The sequence below is a fragment of the Cololabis saira genome, chromosome 4 (genome assembly GCF_033807715.1).
Source record: "Cololabis saira isolate AMF1-May2022 chromosome 4, fColSai1.1, whole genome shotgun sequence".
Lineage (NCBI taxonomy): Eukaryota > Metazoa > Chordata > Actinopteri > Beloniformes > Belonidae > Cololabis > Cololabis saira.
This window is the reverse complement of record NC_084590.1, coordinates 31994841-32012220: the sequence shown is the minus strand read 5'-3', so window position 1 is coordinate 32012220 and position 17380 is coordinate 31994841. Positions and strand designations below refer to the sequence as shown.

At 38.1% G+C, this 17380-nt stretch overlaps 1 protein-coding gene across 2 annotated transcripts in view; it reads right to left on the bottom strand.

Annotated features, from left to right (window-relative positions):
* Positions 1–2342: 2342 nt before the first annotated feature.
* The window catches only part of ppm1lb (protein phosphatase, Mg2+/Mn2+ dependent, 1Lb), a 49637-nt gene continuing 34599 nt past the window's right edge, over positions 2343–17380 (bottom strand). Inside the window, exons 2-5 of one of the 2 annotated variants that reach the window (XM_061719464.1) lie at positions 16427–16643; positions 7714–7875; positions 4307–4627; positions 2343–2473 (exon numbers count right to left, since the gene is read on the bottom strand). In XM_061719464.1, coding sequence (XP_061575448.1) covers positions 2409–2473; positions 4307–4627; positions 7714–7875; positions 16427–16643 — 765 coding nt within the window. In that variant the 3' untranslated portion in view covers positions 2343–2408. Of the gene's footprint in view, positions 4628–7713; positions 7876–16426; positions 16644–17380 lie in introns of both variants that reach the window. The other variant, XM_061719465.1, reaches the window with a different exon arrangement.

Sequence of the window (17380 nt, the reverse complement as noted above, 5' to 3'; positions counted from 1 at the left end):
GGGGTCATCACACATTCCTCCAGGCAGGAAGTCCACATTTGGAATAAGGGGATGATTTTTCCGGATTCCTCCTGGCTAAATGTCCAATAATAATGACCCCATAGTTTTGTTTTAGATGCACTGGCTGATGGATAAATGTGCTTTATCTTTCGACTTATATGTTTGCTAAAAGTTCAGCTTCCAAACAGAGCTGAAAAGTAGTCTGCAAGAATCTTTTCTCAACTTCAAACCCATTTACTTGTTCATAAAACATATTTTGAATTATAATAATAATAATCTTCATTATTATGTGGACACACTGCACCGCTGCATCCACTTTAATACTTGATGATGGGTGTCCTCTAATTCTAAATGTGTAAATGAGGACCTCTAGGCTGGACTTTATCATAAAATCTAATGCTTAATGTTAAATTTGTTGTAATAATAGTTCATGAAAGGACACTCATAAATCCTTAAAATGTTCACATTAACATGTATTAAACATTAATGAGACAATATAAGTGCCAAGGTATCATAAACACATTTACTGTTGGATTAACATATTCCTAGACAGTTATAAGAGACTTGGATGTTGTCTACGGTTATTAGAGTTTATAAAGTTGGTTTATGATTGTTTATGGAATTCAAAATACATATATGAGCTTTAACTTTGTTGTTGCCAAATTTGATCAATATATACATTATTATACATTCATAAACTCCTATTACTGCGTATAAGCTGCTCCTTAACTCCTTGATCTAATTTTGAACCTAAATTTGAACAAATCTGTCTTTATGGCCTCCAGGCAACTGTTTTTCAGATTGCATGACTGAATAAACAATTGTTTTGCTTTCTACTTTATTAGTATAAAAGGAGGCACTTTTATGAGGAAAATAATAATATGATTCGGTTGTAATACATATTAGTAGTATTGTAGGAGATGAAGCATTTTTATTCATTAATATTGGACAGTTTTGAGGGTCACTACCCCTCACGTTTTACATGTTTGCCAGCTCAAACACACAAATGGATCATTAAGATTTGTGCAGAGATTCAAGCTTGTTGGAGCATAGAAACGTCACAAAAATGCAGGACATTAGCTTTCAAGGCCCTGGATTGGGGACCACAGCTGGTAATACAGAAATTAGGTTAAGAATCAGCCATTAACTCAAAACTAAGGCAATAAAAAAACAATAACCATATGAAGAATCTTGGTGTGATCCTAGATGAGGATCTTAATTTCAGTGTCCACATGAAACATGTACCAAAGTTGTCCTCCAGGCATTTTAAATACAAAAATGAAAAACAGGTTAAATAAGGATAAAAAAGCACGTCCATGCTTTTATTCCATGTAGGGTAGATAACTTTAATGCACTCCTTTCTGACCTCCAAAATAAGAGCATTGGGCATCTAAAACTCCTTCAAAATCCTGCAGCTAGAACGCTGACAAACACCAGGAGGAGGGAACATGTCACTCAGATCCTCACACTGGCTTCAAGAATTCAGTTCAAGGCTCTTATGTTATTTTTTATAGCTCCTGAACGGTCTGGTATCAACTCTCCCACAAACATGTTTTCTTCCCTCGAGTCTGAGTTCAAACCAAACAAGGTGACGTAGCCGCCAGTCATTATGCTGCCCTCTGCTGGAAACAAATCTCCACGAAGATTCAAGTGTGCACCACATGTAGCAATCTTTGGGGCTTCTTTCTTTCTTTCTTCAAATATTTTTAATTAAAACACTCGTTGATTCACTTTTATTGAACCCGTCTGTACCATGTTCTTACTGTATATCATTAATGCATTTACAAGCTTTTTTTTCCTAAATTCTTATGTTGATTTTATTATTTTTTCTGTTCTTTTTTTCTTAATGACTTTTCAAACACCTTGAGCTGATTTATGAAAAGTGCAAAGCAAATAAACTTGCCTTGGCGTATGATTGAATCATTATCATCATGTCAGTACTCATGTCCCGGCATACAGTGATGTCCTCCAGTGTACCACAATCTTTTCAGAAGTTAATACTTGTTGACCGTCACTGTTCAAATTATCTTTTAAAACCATTTTTTCCTCCTTAAACAAGAAACGTTAAATATGGGAATCCCATATAAAAAGGCAGGAGTAAGAAGAACTAATGGACATGTTTTAATTTTGTATTGAATCAACATTTTCTATATTATATATCATATATCTATATAAGAGACTACAAGATCACATAAAATCTATGGGAAGAGCAGCTTTATGTTTTTTTTTGTGCCTCTTTTTCTTTATTGGCTCGTTTATGACTATAGTCTTTATCATACATTTGTAAAAAATATTTGTTTTCATGAAAAAAAAAACAACCCAACAACACACACAAATTGCCATAATCTTTTCTTTTATTTTAATTTTACATTTGTGATTTACATCTTTTTTTAAACAGTTTATTAAAGTCAACAAAAACAGGTACAAATGTCCCAACCATTCTGTAAGGTAAATGATCCTGGAAAAATGCATCCTGGGGCGGAGAAAAAGAAAAACAATCAGTTTTCTCTGGCGTACATCTCTGAAGTTAATTCAAGGACAGGTGAGTATCATCCATGTTATATCGTGTGTTGGGAGGCGATACTAATATGAGGACGGTATGTACATTCATTTTGAAACAATGCTCTTTTAACAATGCTACTCCACATTTGAATGAAAAGAAAAAAATTAAAGAAAATGTGACACAGAGGTCGTGCAACGTGCATGTTCAGATTGACTCCATTATATCAAAACACAGAGGAGTAATTTTGGCAGCAGAAAATATATAAGGCAACAATGACTCGTATCGTTCACAGATTTGTTAAATTTTCATTTTCAATGATTAGGGAAAAATGCAATGAAACAGTTTGTGATCTAGATTAGGAGGAAAGACTTTTGTCCTAGTGAAGATGTCAATTAACTAAATGATCCCACAACAGTAAATAATTGATGTAAGCAAAATAATATGGACGAAAAGTCAGGCAAGAAATATCATTAGGATATAAGAAACATATCTTAAGGGGATAAAAAATACAATATGGAGAAATAAGCTGCTAATTTGATATCAAAATTCTTAATGCCATTTACCTTCTTTTAAACAGTCATATTATATCAGTTTGTATGTGAAACCCTATGAAGTAAGAGTTAGCAGTCATTCATAATGAGATGTTAATACATTATCACTCCATTATGTGGAAAGGTATACTCATTTAAAGGTACATTTCATCAAACTCTGACAAGCTACAGTTATCCAACACTTATTACATTATACATTTATATTAGTAATACAGATCTTGATAAATCAGGTCTGGACAGAGTGGCAGAGCAGATTAATCTCTTAGCATTAAAAAAAAGTATTTAAAAGTTAAAACACATGAGATATGAGACGTCAGAGCAGAAACTATAAGCAGTACTTTTAAATAAAGATGCAAAACAACCAAATGTATCAAAATGGGGAAGCTCAACACAAAACACGTCAACCATTCTTACATCCAAATTTCCCACGTGCAGCAAGTATGATATAAAAATGTAATCGTTTCTATTGCTGTACAATATGAGCAGGAAGGTGAGAAGTACAGGCTTCTAATTTATGTTCATGAATAAGTGTATATTCACGTTAATAACTTGCACACGAAACGTATTACTTAACAAAAAGTAAGTTGCTGCTGTGCTAAAACACCGAACCTTCAGCCCACGACTGTCAGTTCAGGTCGTGAATACAGACATAAAAACTAAAAATATACATAAAATGAATCATAAACATCTCATTCAAAATGATACAGAAATCAAATGCCACGTCATCACGTGATCTCTGAATCTGTTGTTCCTGGCAAGACAATGATTTGCTTAAAAACGTGAGATTTATGTGCAAGTTTATCACAAAACTGTCACTATTTCATCTTCCAACCACACACGCACACACGCAAACGCACACACACACGCACACGCACACGCACACACACACACACACACGCACACACGCACGCAAACGCACACGCACACACAGATATGCAGACTCATGGGTGCTAAAAAACTGATTATTTGCATAACGGCCACTAACCTCACATTATGGACCATCAAAAGTAAGCCAAACCTAAATCAAAGACATTTTCATGGTGTCACTTGTGTGGCGGTAAAAGAAGGGGTGAAGGGTTTTATGGGGAGGTTTGAGATAAGTTTCGGAAAGCAAATTGTTGTAAATATCTGTGATAGAAATAGTTCTCGCTCAAAAAGCGATTAAATCTTTTTACCGTGAGCCTATCAGTTAAATTCAAACATAATTTAGATGCTGTGTGTGTGGGAGACTACTACTTCTCACTGGTCTTGCCTTTAAACTTGACCACCATGACTGTGATGTTGTCAGGGCAACCGCGGTAGAAGGACTGCAGGACGATGCTCTTGGCGCCGAAGTGCGGCTCGTCCAGTCGCTCCCTGATGAAGCGAACGGCCTCCTCGTTGCTGAAGGTGTCCCACAAACCATCCGACGCCAGGATCATGAACTCGGGCTGCAGCTTGTTCAGGTCAAAGGACATGATGTCGGGATCGGGAACGACCACGTTGAGGTTTTTCAGAGGGTAATCACCGAGAGAACGGGACATGGCCAAGATTCCCTGGACACGCCATGAGCCATTGAAACTGATGAAGCCACCTACGGAAGAAGTCAGGATAGTAGCATTAATAAAAGAAATAGGTGGAGTAAAGAAAGGAGGATCAAGTATACGAAAGAGTGAGGAAGAATGATAGCGAAAATTGAAAAGCACATCTAGTATCTAAAGGCCATGAAAAGAAAATAACTTCTCACAACTGGTAGCAAGTTTATTCTTTTTCATCAATTACGAAGCAAATGTGCTCATATCCAAAAGATAAAGTGGATCGCTGCCAGTAACATTTTTTCTTTGAGGGTCCATTGACCATCCTCACGGTTCAGCTCATAAAAACAAACTGTTTTTATCGGATGCATTTCAGCTGACGTCATATCCTGCTCGTACAGCTGCGTCTCCTCTGCATGACTTCAACTGATCTGCAAACCGGGAACTGTGCTGGAAATAACCGGAAAATATGCACACTTCCATCTTTGGTCAGAACATCCCCATAGTCCCTCATGAGCATCAGCAGTCTTTAGAAAAACACTGACAATGAATTCAGGACACAGTTGTAAATATTGACTGATGTCAGCCGATGAAAACTTAATTACTTTTATCTTAAAACCACAAAATGCAGCAAATCTGCTCAAATCCCAGAAAAGCACCTCAAATATTACCCAGTGTACGCCTAAAATACTGTATGAGGTATTAAAATGAGCAGTTTGCCATTTCTGCCAATAAAAAATCCAATGATTCATGTTTATTATCTTTCTTTCTGAATTTATGCCACTGAGTTTGTGCCACAATGTGATACATTGTGTGATACACCAGATTCACACCAGGAAACAACAACCACAGGCTGAAACACACATAACATAGAATATGAAAAATACTGAAAATATACAAATACTGAAAATTAACTTGTGGATAGTCTGTATTCTACCATTATTGATTAAAAAGAAAAACTAAATCTTTAGCAAAACTACAGTAAATTGCTGATTTTATGTACATTTTGTTTAAGATGCCTAACTGGTCTAAGTTTAGTGCATTTGTTTATTTAGACTTCAGCCTAAACGGTTGTTGTAACCTCTTTTTTTTATATCACCACCATATCAAGCACAGTGCCTTGCTAAAGTACTCGCTCTTTTTTAAGTATTTTTCCCAATATTTTACATTACTACATGGACTGGTATGCTTTGAGACTGTATCCAATGAACCAACACAAAACAGTCAAAGGATAAGGAAATTTTATGAAAAGCATGTCTATTTTTTTATATGAACAAAAAACCGAGAAGTAGTGAATGTATATGTATTCACCCTTTAAAGCCTTTTCACAATAATCTGGTACTTATTACCTTCAGAAGTGACCTAATTAGCTAAATTATGTCCACATTTTCATAAACTTTAGTGTCCTGGTTGTTCACAACTGAACTGAAAACTGAAAACAAAGTAGTAGTATATAGTATGTAGTGCAGACTTGTCTGTTTTTTTTGTCCCTGAAAAGCACATAAGTGTTGAGTTTAAAAAAAGAAAAAAAGTCCCAAAACTCCACAAAAACTATGATTAAGAACTTCCATAATTATGGAGCTACAACAAAACTCCCATGAAAGGCAAGACTGCCAGAGCACACGATCAGGAAAGTCATCAATCAGAGATGTGACGGGGTCACAGGTAAACCTGAGGCAGCAGAGACTGGACTATCTACCGGTATTTGTATTCCCACATACACATCCTCCACAAAAGGTAGGCTTCAAATAAAAGTGGTCAAGAAGATGGAAAATAAACACAGAGAAAGAAATAAAATAAACGAAAAAGGTTTAATCAACGGACCCTAAAAACTGACCTTATTGGCCATTAAGAAAAATGCCAGATGTGGCACAAATCTATTACTGTCAAAGTCCATCATTCTCACAGTGGAGTACGCTGAGGCAGTGTTTTCATTGGCTGGGCCGGGGGAACTGGTCAGAAGGGATGACTGATTGTTCTACATACAGTCTTGAGAAAAAACCTTTTTCAGTCCTTCACAGAATTCAGACTGAGATGGAGGTTCACCAAGTAGAATTACAACGACCGCAAGAAGCAACACTCAAGTTGTTTACAGGGACAAATGTAAATGTCTTGGAAGGATTTATTCAAAGCCGAGGCCTAAACCCTATTCAAAACCCGTAGTGTGACTTTAAGATGGCTGTGCGCCAGCAGATCCCAGTAGTGGAGCGGTTCTGCTTTGAGGATGGACCGTATATCACAGTGATTAGACGTGATTAAAGACGTACACACAGATTCAAAGCTGTAATTCAAAAGGGAGTCTACAAAGTATTGACTTGGTCTACATGAATAAACATGAATTCACCACTTTTCAAAATTTTGTAGTTTTACTTCACCCATTTGGATCATTTGGTGCAGGTTCATCTGATGAATTTAAATTTAAAATCCAACCAATTCGGGTAAAGGCTTTCACACGACGGTTAGAGTAAAAATATTTTCTTAATTTTATCCACACTGGCAGACTACAGTCATTTTAACTTTCTTTTATAATCTTTTATTTGTCCAGATTATTTCTATCTTCTGAATTTACACTGAATAGTTTCCATACAACCAAGTTTCTCATTAATACAAACATCTGCACAGCAGCATATTGGATAAACCACAGATTAACTGGTGAGATGGTTGTTTAAGAGGTTTAATGACCAAAGCCTGAGGAAGTCACAGAGAATCATTTAAAAATAGCACTATGAGTTATTTATTTATTTTTCTTTTCATCGTCTGTCACTATCAAACCGGGCCATTAGATGGAGATGTTGGGCTGTTCTCACTGACCTGGCAGTCTGCTGTCAGACTCTCCTCAGAACAGCAAGTATGCAGATAGGGTTGGCGGGAGAATAATGCCTACAAATAATAAATAAATCCTCAGCGTCTGGCAGCATTTGAGTACAGCCTGTTTTAGAAAATGATTCTACTATAAGTCAGTAGGTTTTAATGCCCGCCTTAGACAGAACATGGAAAATATAGCAACAGGACCATTGTTAGGAGGTCTGATCATTAGAAAAGTATTTCATGATTTCATGACAATAATCAGGCTGACGTTTTAACTAATGCTTTGTTTTGAAGATGTATTTGAGAAATCTGTGCTGATGGGGAGCCGTTTTCTCACCAGCCTTCTTGATCCTCTTGCGTTCCTTGAGCTGGTATGGTTTGTGGTCATGTGACAGAGGAATGGCATTGCCGTCTTTATCGCACAGAACTCCTCGAGAGTCTCCAACATTAGCCACAGTCAGCTCCTTATCAGACAATAAAGCCACCAGGCATGTCGTCCCTGAAACAGAGGGAACAAAAGACAAAAATGTAGAGGAGAAATATAAGAGCAAAATGATAAGAGGGGAGGAAATGGGTAAGAATTGTGTGCTTTTCATTGCAGTCCATAGTTGAGAATTCTTTTTCCAAACATTAAGTGAAATGATCAGGGATCACCAGAGTCCTGAGGATTTGTATTCAGGGAACTATGAATGTCTGCAAAATGTAAGGGATGTAAATCAACTAGCATCTGAGGCACCTACCTGCTTTAACAAGCCCACTCTCATCTGCACGACGCAGATGCCACTTTAATGCTGTAGGTCTTTACACTATTCAGCCCAAACTGCTATGTATGCGAGAAGCTTCAGGAAAAGAAAATACGCATAGATGCCCACACAATTGCATGGATTACTTACTGACTGACAAACAGCCCACTGTTTTAAGACTGAAGAATTGTGCATCTGTGCAGGCAGTCAGCAGCACAGGAGCACAGAGAGAGAACATTCCTGCTGGGAATGCAGCAGGAATGTAATCTTAACATTGCCTCTCAGCCGGTACACTGTAGACCTATAGTACAACACTGTCAGCGTTGGTCAGGAGGCTCATTACAGGGAACTAGTGGACCACTGGGATGGTGAAGAAACAGTCAGCTGACATGAAAAAAAACATAATTTCCAACTTGCCTGATTATTCACCTGGACAACACACTGGTTGTCTTTTAGAAGTCCAATAATATTTGCAGTAAGATGTTGCATATCTTCTAAAAGTCTGGAGGCGAGTGCAGTTTTTCTTTTGCAGTCATCTGTTGAGGCAACCGCATCGTGACCGGTAACTCAAAATATCTGAAAAAACTGGGGAAAAAATCCTTTTCAAGCAAGGGATATCAAGTCAAGAACTCTGAAGCAACTTCTGTTCTGTGCACCACTCCCCAAAATGCTTTTATTTCTCCTTCTTATATTTGTTTAACATCCCGGCCAAGCAGAATTGAATATAGACCAGGAAATCTGGGGCCTATTGTGTGATATCCAAAGTCCTGTAGAGAAACAACAGATCTGCCCATTTGGCCATCTGTTCCCATTAAGTAAAGACAAAACTGGAGCGTGGGGTGAGGGGGAATAGAAGAGAGGGTGGAGGGTAAAAAAAGCAAGGGGTCTTACCGCCTGGTGCTGGACCACCAGAGACAGAAAGAGGTGATGTGCAGGGTGAAAAAGTGAGCACAAAAAAGTTAAGACAACAAACATCATAACCAGGAGTTAAAAGACTAAAAAAAAAAACAAAAAAAAAAACAGAGAAGATGTCAAAACAAAGCAGATGAATCGGATTTCAAGAAGACCAATGACTAACATTTCAGACATTGCTTTAAAGTTCCACATCTTAGTGTGATGCCAGATGATAATGACAATTTGTCTAAGGAATTTAGCATTTAGCTGAACAAATGCAATCTAGCTCCTCTGTGAAAGTTCCTTCCAGGTCAGCTGCTCTTTCCTGGACCTGATGCAGAGTTTGAGATGAGAGAACAGGCTGCAGAGGATGCAGAGAAAATGACAAGTCAGAATACAGGAAGGTAAGAGAGACCAGAGACTGCTGAGGGGAAATAAAGACCAGGATTTTATTTACTATAGCATTGTGAGAAAGAAAAATGTAGATAGAAAGTAATGACAAAATTGCCAGTTGAATGGAAACAACACTGACTTAAAGGGAAAGCTGATGCCCCATAGTGTAAATCACATGCTGTATCTTTTTTTTTAAATATTTCTTTTAGTTTCATCATCGTATGCAAGCCTAATACTCCTGCCTGTGCTTATAGCTGGAGCAGCGCTGTGCCGTGCTGTCCAGCTAATTATCCTTATCTAGTTCCCATGGTAATGGAGATAATGGACTGAGGGGCTCTGCAGCACACCCTTCCCCAATTAGCTCGACCACATTCAACATTCCCCATTAAAAATGGCACCACGGCCCACGTGTACACAGTTCTCATGCTAATTATTGGCTTTGCCTGTCCAGACAAACTTTCAACACTCCAATAAGATTACCATCTTTGCCCCAGCTTGTCTTCCACTCCAATCAGTGTCATTATCTTTACTCACTCTGAGCTGGAAAGGTCTGACACACTGCATTTGAGCTCTCAATACAGCTCAATTTATGTTCAGATCCAAACTCGTTGGCATTTAGGTGATAAATATAAGGCCATTACTGCCACCTACTGTGTTCACCATCAAAGCTTTTCAAAAAACCCTTCCTGTCAATTAGTCCACAAACAAATAGACAGTCTTTTTCTCCTTCCCTAATAAGACTTGCCGTACTCTCTTACCTGCCACCCTAGGATTCAGACTATTTTTGGGATAATACTCTTGATATATGCAACAATTCCTTCACTGCTTTATATACCGGTAATATGTATATCACAAGGTAAAATATTATACGCAATTATGAAGCTTTGGAACATCTCTGGGTTGTAATGTTCAATCTTGACAAAACGTATAGATACGTTTCATTTTCCATTCAATTCTCTCCCTATTTAACAATCACTGATGTGTTCAGAATCCTCTTCTCTGGAAACCTGCATAACGTACACAAACCACAACTAACATTGCTTCAGCCAATCACCAACAGAAAAAGAGTTTGTGCTCATGCACAGGAAGTAGGGTATGGGTGGAAAATGTTTTAAACCAAAGCGTCCAAATAAATGTAACAAAGTAAATATAAAACTTGTTGTCTTGGAACAGCTCAACATCTTAATGATTTATTGTAATTAGTCCTGGAGTCATGATGACAACTCAGACTGCTGTGAAAAGTCTGAGGTCGGGAGGCTGAGGCTTCAGAGATGTAAAGGAGAGTTGCCAAAACTACTACAAAGATGAGCTGTGGTATGATATAAACAAAATGTATCAGAGAAAGTCAATTTCATGCCTCAGGCTGTACATTTCCCCATCAGCTTTGTACTGTACTTAAAAGGACTCTCATTTATTACCAAATATTACACATTTTTAAACCGTATATTTACATTTTTGTATTTGCACTCATAGGCTTCTAATGTTAACTAATCTGTGCTTTTAGACTGCAGTCATCTTTTCATTTTTTATGTACTACCGCAGGAAGTACAGAGATTAATTATGAGGGCATGAGTCACACACTGGAAGGGAATTGAACCAATCATTAACGGAGAGATAAAAGACAACAAAAACTTTAAAAGAGTTGGAATCAAAGAAAAACAAAACATTAGTGAAGCCCAGGATTTACTCAGACGATACGTGAAGAAGAAATTTAAACAGAAGGTTCATTATAACCCACAAGTTGGCTGTTGTGTCGCTTCAGCGTTCCTATCTGCTGGGAGGATGAAAGGAAACAAAAAGGAAGGTCAAATGAAGATACGTTGTCCCATAATAACCTCTCCAGACCTCTCAGGCCCCAGAGAGCACGTGGAACTATTTGTGATTTATGAGCCTTAGGCCTATTCTTCTACTTTTGATATCTGTAAATTATACCTCCTCCATCACTCCATCATCAGTCATAAAGTAGAGGAAAGATGTCAGCTCGAGATATGAGTGAGGTGACATGCTGAGAATGTGGACATCTTGCAAGTTTAACAGGATCCAAAACACTTGCAGACTGATTCAGTATCTATATACCCAAGATTTCCAATCCTTTCTGTTAAACCAGGACATCCCTCAGTTATACGTTTGTAACACTCTAATCTAGGATTAAAAAAAGCGCTGGCTTAAGTATTTGTTCCCGTCACAGTTCAAACGGCATCGTTCTCTTGCACAGGAACAAAGAGTTCCAGAGGGTGAAACACCAAAGAATTTACTTGGCAAACATAGTTGGTTTGAACAAACTCGAGCTTTAAGAGGAGAGGAATGTAAAGTGCTTCGTAGAGTAATCACAAAACACTCAACTCAAAACACCAGACGACACAAGTCATTGCAAAGAATAAATACCAGTGACGACAATGAGCTAAAAAAAAAGGGTACAAAAAAGTAAAGATGAAAATATTACTGCATATTGTGGCCATCTGGGTCCAAGAACTGTAGATTTACAGGAACGGCAGTCAACAGTTGAATGGTTTCAAAAATTGGGGAGATTTTACCAAATTTGAGAAAAATGGCAAGTGAGTTCATTAAAACTTTGACATGTAAATCCAAAAATATTGGCCATAGAGCCTTTAAGGGTCAAGTTTAATCTCATTCACATAATTTGGAAGTCTTCAAAAGTTTTTGTCAATTTTCTTTCCCCGATCATTGCCATCCAGAGATGACACAGGACCAATTTAACGACAACTGGAAGCAATGCCTCAGAAGAGTTTCTTTTTTCGTCCACTCACCCCACCAACACCCCTACCCTTTTTATGGAATTGTACTCTAAGAAAGTTTGATGCAAGAGAACTGTAATTATGAAGCCATTAAGTTTTTAGAAAATGTATAAATACAGAGGAAGTAAGAAAAAAAATTCTTTCACCTTCATCTCCCAATATATTCACAAAAACCTTGTAATTTTAGCATGCACTAATGAACAATAAGTGCCATATTTGATGCTCTTTGTTCACATTTCATGAACCCTGGTCACCAACATAAATATTGACTTTTCAAATGTGACTGGGTGTCCAACAGCCATTTTTAGAAATCAGCCAGCACGCTGATCTCCACACCTTGTGGCTCTCAAACCATCAGCCAAAATATAAAACCTATTATAGTGCTGCCTAGAGGTATATCCAGGCAGTTACAATTGTCAGAGATCTTTAAAACGGTCCTGAATCTATATATCTGGCCAAACGTATATTTTTTGCTGCCCAGACATTTTTATGGCATTAAAAAGGGTAGAAAACAAATCCCTTCAAATCCCATAGAACTCCAACACCTACTGGAACTCTAATGACACATGAGCAACATGGAGCCTCATCCAGAAGAGAATGAAATGGTTAAAAACAAAAAACAAGACAAAAAAAACAACAGCTTTTAATGAAGCTTATATTGTGACTTGGAGATTCTATCTGCGAAAGAGACCATGTGCTGTGTATGATGGTCCAATTTCTTGCAATATAACATCAATAGTCTGACACCAATAATGAAAGTGCTCTCTGCTGCATTATTGAGGCAAAACTATTTTCTTGGTTCATGTGGACTTTAGATTTAAGAAACATTCTGCCAGTTGGAGTTTGAGATTATATGTGCTCATGTTGCTGACTGTGCTCACTGTTCAATGTGAAAGAAAGTACTTCATCCATTATCTATACCTATTTGGTCCTTTTCAGGTTAAAAAGGGTCTACTATTGTTTATTTCAGCTCTCTTCGGGCACAAGGCAGGGATACAACCTGGAGCGACATGTCAGTCCATCACAGGGTCACATATACCCATATGGGCAATTTATAATCACCAATTAGCCTAACTTAACAGTTAACATCTATGTTTTTGGATTGTGGGGAGCAAACAGGAGCACTAGTTGAAAACCCATGCAAGCATGGGAGAACATGCAAACTCCAGACAGAAAGCTCCCAGGCCAGATTCAAACCAGGAACCTTCTGGGGCAACAGTGTTAACCAGCAAGCCGCTGCTCATGTACATTTATTAGGGCCCGAGCACTGACAGTGCGAAGGCCCCATTGTATCTGTTGGAATTTTTTTTTTTTTAATTTATTTATTTTTCCCTCATTTTTCTTTAGACGAAATGAGGGCCTTTTTGCCCCCCTAAACGTGCCCCAAAAGTCACCAAATTTTGCACGCAAGCCAGGCCTGGTGAAAAATGTGATATTTAATAGTTTGCATTCATGGGCGTGGCCTAATGGTTCAACAGCGCCCCCTAGAAAACTTTGTGCCTCAAGCCCCACAATACGGTTTGACGTACATGCACGAAAATCGCTACACACCTGTATCATGTCGCAACTCAAAGAAAAGTCTCGTGGCGCCATGTCCGAAATCGAACAGGAAGTCGGCCATTTTCAATTAATTGTGTAATTTTGGCGCAATTTATGCTAACCGTAACATGCACCCAAGTGTGTTATACATCAAAATGTGCGTCTCCATCCTGCGACGATGCACATTACTTTTCTCCATATTTGATAGTTCCTACTTTCTGCCATAACTTTTGAATGGTTTGATATAGAGAGTCGTGGCTGGTGTCATCCGCTAAATGTCCAGGCCTGAAGAATCTACATGCAAGTCATACAAGCTTCCACTGCAGCCTGAACGTGCACAAGGGTGCGAGGGCCCGTTCATCGCTGCTTGCAGCTTTAATTCTCCTTTTGATTTCCTTTATATCCTTTACATACATCTCCTTAAAAAGGATTTTAGCACATATTTCCATTCATTAATTCACTATTGTCAAAATCCTAACCTTGAAGAGCTGAATGTCAACTAATTACTGCTTTTGAGTATAAATGCTGTGATTAAATATGTGCTGAGACATGGGACAAAGCTCCATAAAAGGTTAGTAGAAGCAAATACCACACTGCATTAAGAAAACTGTTTTCATAACACACTCTAGCCTCCTGGGCATGCAGGCCCCATCTCTCCCATCTTTCTTTCAAGAGCTTACGTTTGCTGATAAACAGAGAGAGATGAATGAACAGCAGGATAACTCTGACATGCTGTTGTCCTGGGGACAGTGAGTTCATCGCAGCATGTATCCCTGCATTCTCCCTCACTCAACGCTCCTTGCCAGCTCAATCTAGTTCCCCGATTACTACAAAAAGCTTGGACCGGCGCACTCTAAACAATGTGATTGTTGAATCAGATTCTGGGACATGGATGCAGGACTTTTTACCCCATCAGCAGATCCCCCCCAGGGCGCTGGCAAGAAGCTAAGTCAAATACGGCAGCAAATTCAATCTCTGAATGTCTAACTACTAGACTGGAGGACACAGGAGATCTTTCATTGTCTTGGTGTTTTACTTTAAGTGCATGTGTAAGTTCATTGTTGGTCTCTCAGTGTGCTGTGCAAATGGATGGCAAAAACAGAGAGTGAAGAGAAAAGTAATAAGTCAAAGTATTTTTGGAGCCTGGATCCAACAGGTCAAGAAGCTTAGGAGAGAATGGCAGGAGGATCAGGAGGTTTACTTGGCTGCCGTTTTGAGAACAATATTGACCAGTAAGCTGATGCCCATCTTCAGCTGGGAAGCAAGAATTTATATAAAAAAAAAAAAAAAAAAAGGAGGAGGATAAGGTAAAAGAGGGGATGAAGAGATTGGGACAAACACAAGGTAATGCAGCAGCAGAACACTGTTTTCTGGGAGGTAATCTTTCGCCGCTGCTTCCAAAGTGTGCACATTTAAATCCTCCTCTTCAGTATATCATATGACCCTGCATTCTGATGAGGATGGGACTAGTCAATGGCTCTTTCATACGAGTCACCCCTTCACCAACTTAATTACGAGACGCATGTCCGTCGTTTTTATTTAGGCTATGAAATAAAAACCTTATGAAGGGTGACATGTTCAATATCTCCATTTAGAAATTTGTTTCCAAAAAATATAACTGGGTGCCAGGAAAAATATAAATAAAAACATATTTGCAAACGATTTTATATTGATAGTTAATTCAAAAAAAGATGTTGAGATAAATGTTGATTTTTCATACCTTTATAGTGAATTTTATGAGAGAGGGTAGGTCCTTCAAAAGTAAAAACAGGGAGGGTTTATGCTCTCCATAAAATTTCAGCATTATGTATTTGGATTACGAGCACTTTTGTCATGCATTTACCCACTCAACACGGAGGGACAATTTTATCAGGGAACAAGAGAGACAAATTACCTTCTTACAGGAATACGGAATTCTTATGGTTGGAAAATGTCACGACAGTTAGACCATGAAATGAGAATCTTTCCTCTTTATGTTCAATTCGGTTAAGTTAGTTAGTAAGTTAGTACGTTTTGAGTTAAGACATGTTCTTGGCTTGGCCTAATAACTTATGCTAACCTAGCACAAAGTGCACATCCCTGTATAACTGTGATGTGAGATTTTGTTTTTCCATCCTCATCTCCCAAGGTTGTTTTTGTTGCGTTCACATCACCCTTAGTCATCACCCCTTTGTATCCATGTATTGTGTTTATTGTTCTCCCTTCTTTTGCCGGTCTTATTGGACACTCCTTCGTGTCTACTGTATCGCTCTCAGCAGCACAATGATCCCTTTTCACGCCTGTATTCCTCCATCGGACCCTTCCTCTACCATTCTCCATCAGCCACTCCCTCCCATTTCCTCCGTATTCCCACACCCCACAGATAAATACTACAAACCGTGTGAAGATCAAGATGCATTTAACCAGCTGAATAAGCAAAGCCTTGGAGGTACTGACAGTCATTATTCAACAACCATCAAATCAAAACAGCCTATTAGTAAAAATACTGGTTTAGATTCAGCATATAATGGGAAATATAAAATCTTATTGCTTATCCATCTATATGCCCTCAATTTTATGATCACACATTTAAGTCGGTAAACTGGGTGTCTTTTGTTAGATCATTGCCAGTTAGTGAATCAATGCAGAATCTAGATCAGTGGTTCTCAATCTCCCATCATGTATCATGTATAAAGCTAGTTGTGTATACTTTCAGCGATATCTGTGGTGCTAAACAGACACAAACCTGCTTCATTATAAGCAGCAGAGAGCTTGTCCAGCATTTCTTTGTCCAACATCAGTATCTGCTGCTCCAGGATGGAGGGATAGGAGAGGTTGACCCTCTCCTTTTTTTCATCTTTCTCCTTGTCCTTCTCACGTATGCGCTCTTTCTCCCGTTCATAGGTCAGTAGCTGCTGGCGCAAAGCCTCTGGCAGGTGGGCCTTAGCAAAGTCAGCAGCAGCCTGGTGACAGAGAGCAGAGGAAGACCGGAGAACAAATAAACAGATGCAGATTAAGAAGAACAAATCTGTATGAGGCATTACACAGAACTCACACTGGACTCATCTTTTACGTCGTTAAATTAAGGTCTTTAGGTTTTCCAGCAATGACTAGGGGTGGGCAAAAATATTGATATAGCAATATATGGCGATACTTTGCTGGCCAATTCGATATCGATATTCCAAATTTAAGTCTTGATAAAAAAATAATTATTTTAAAATAATATAATAAATCATGTTTGAGACGGGTTGTTAATCCAGTACGACTTTATTGTATACACAGGCTTAAATAATATTGTTAATTTTATATGATGTAAATAATATGAAAAACATATGAAAGTATGTTGCAACTTAAGCTTGTATAGTTACAATAAAAGCATAATTTGAATTACATTGTTTTTCCCATGAATTTTCACTATAATCTGATGTACGTGCAACTCTGATTTTAAGATGCATAATGCCTTTTCCAGTTTTCAGCAAACTATGTATAACATCGTTATATATCGCAAAATTTGGATATCGTATCGTGATTCAAGTATCATGATGTGTATCGTATCATGAGCAATGACTATGTCCAAACAACACCTGAACCTTTTATTCTGTAAGATCGTATTTTTCTGATATTTGATCATCTTGTATACATCTGAGAAATACAAAAATCCCAGATAATGCATGCATAGCTTCTAGCTTAAACCCTGGGA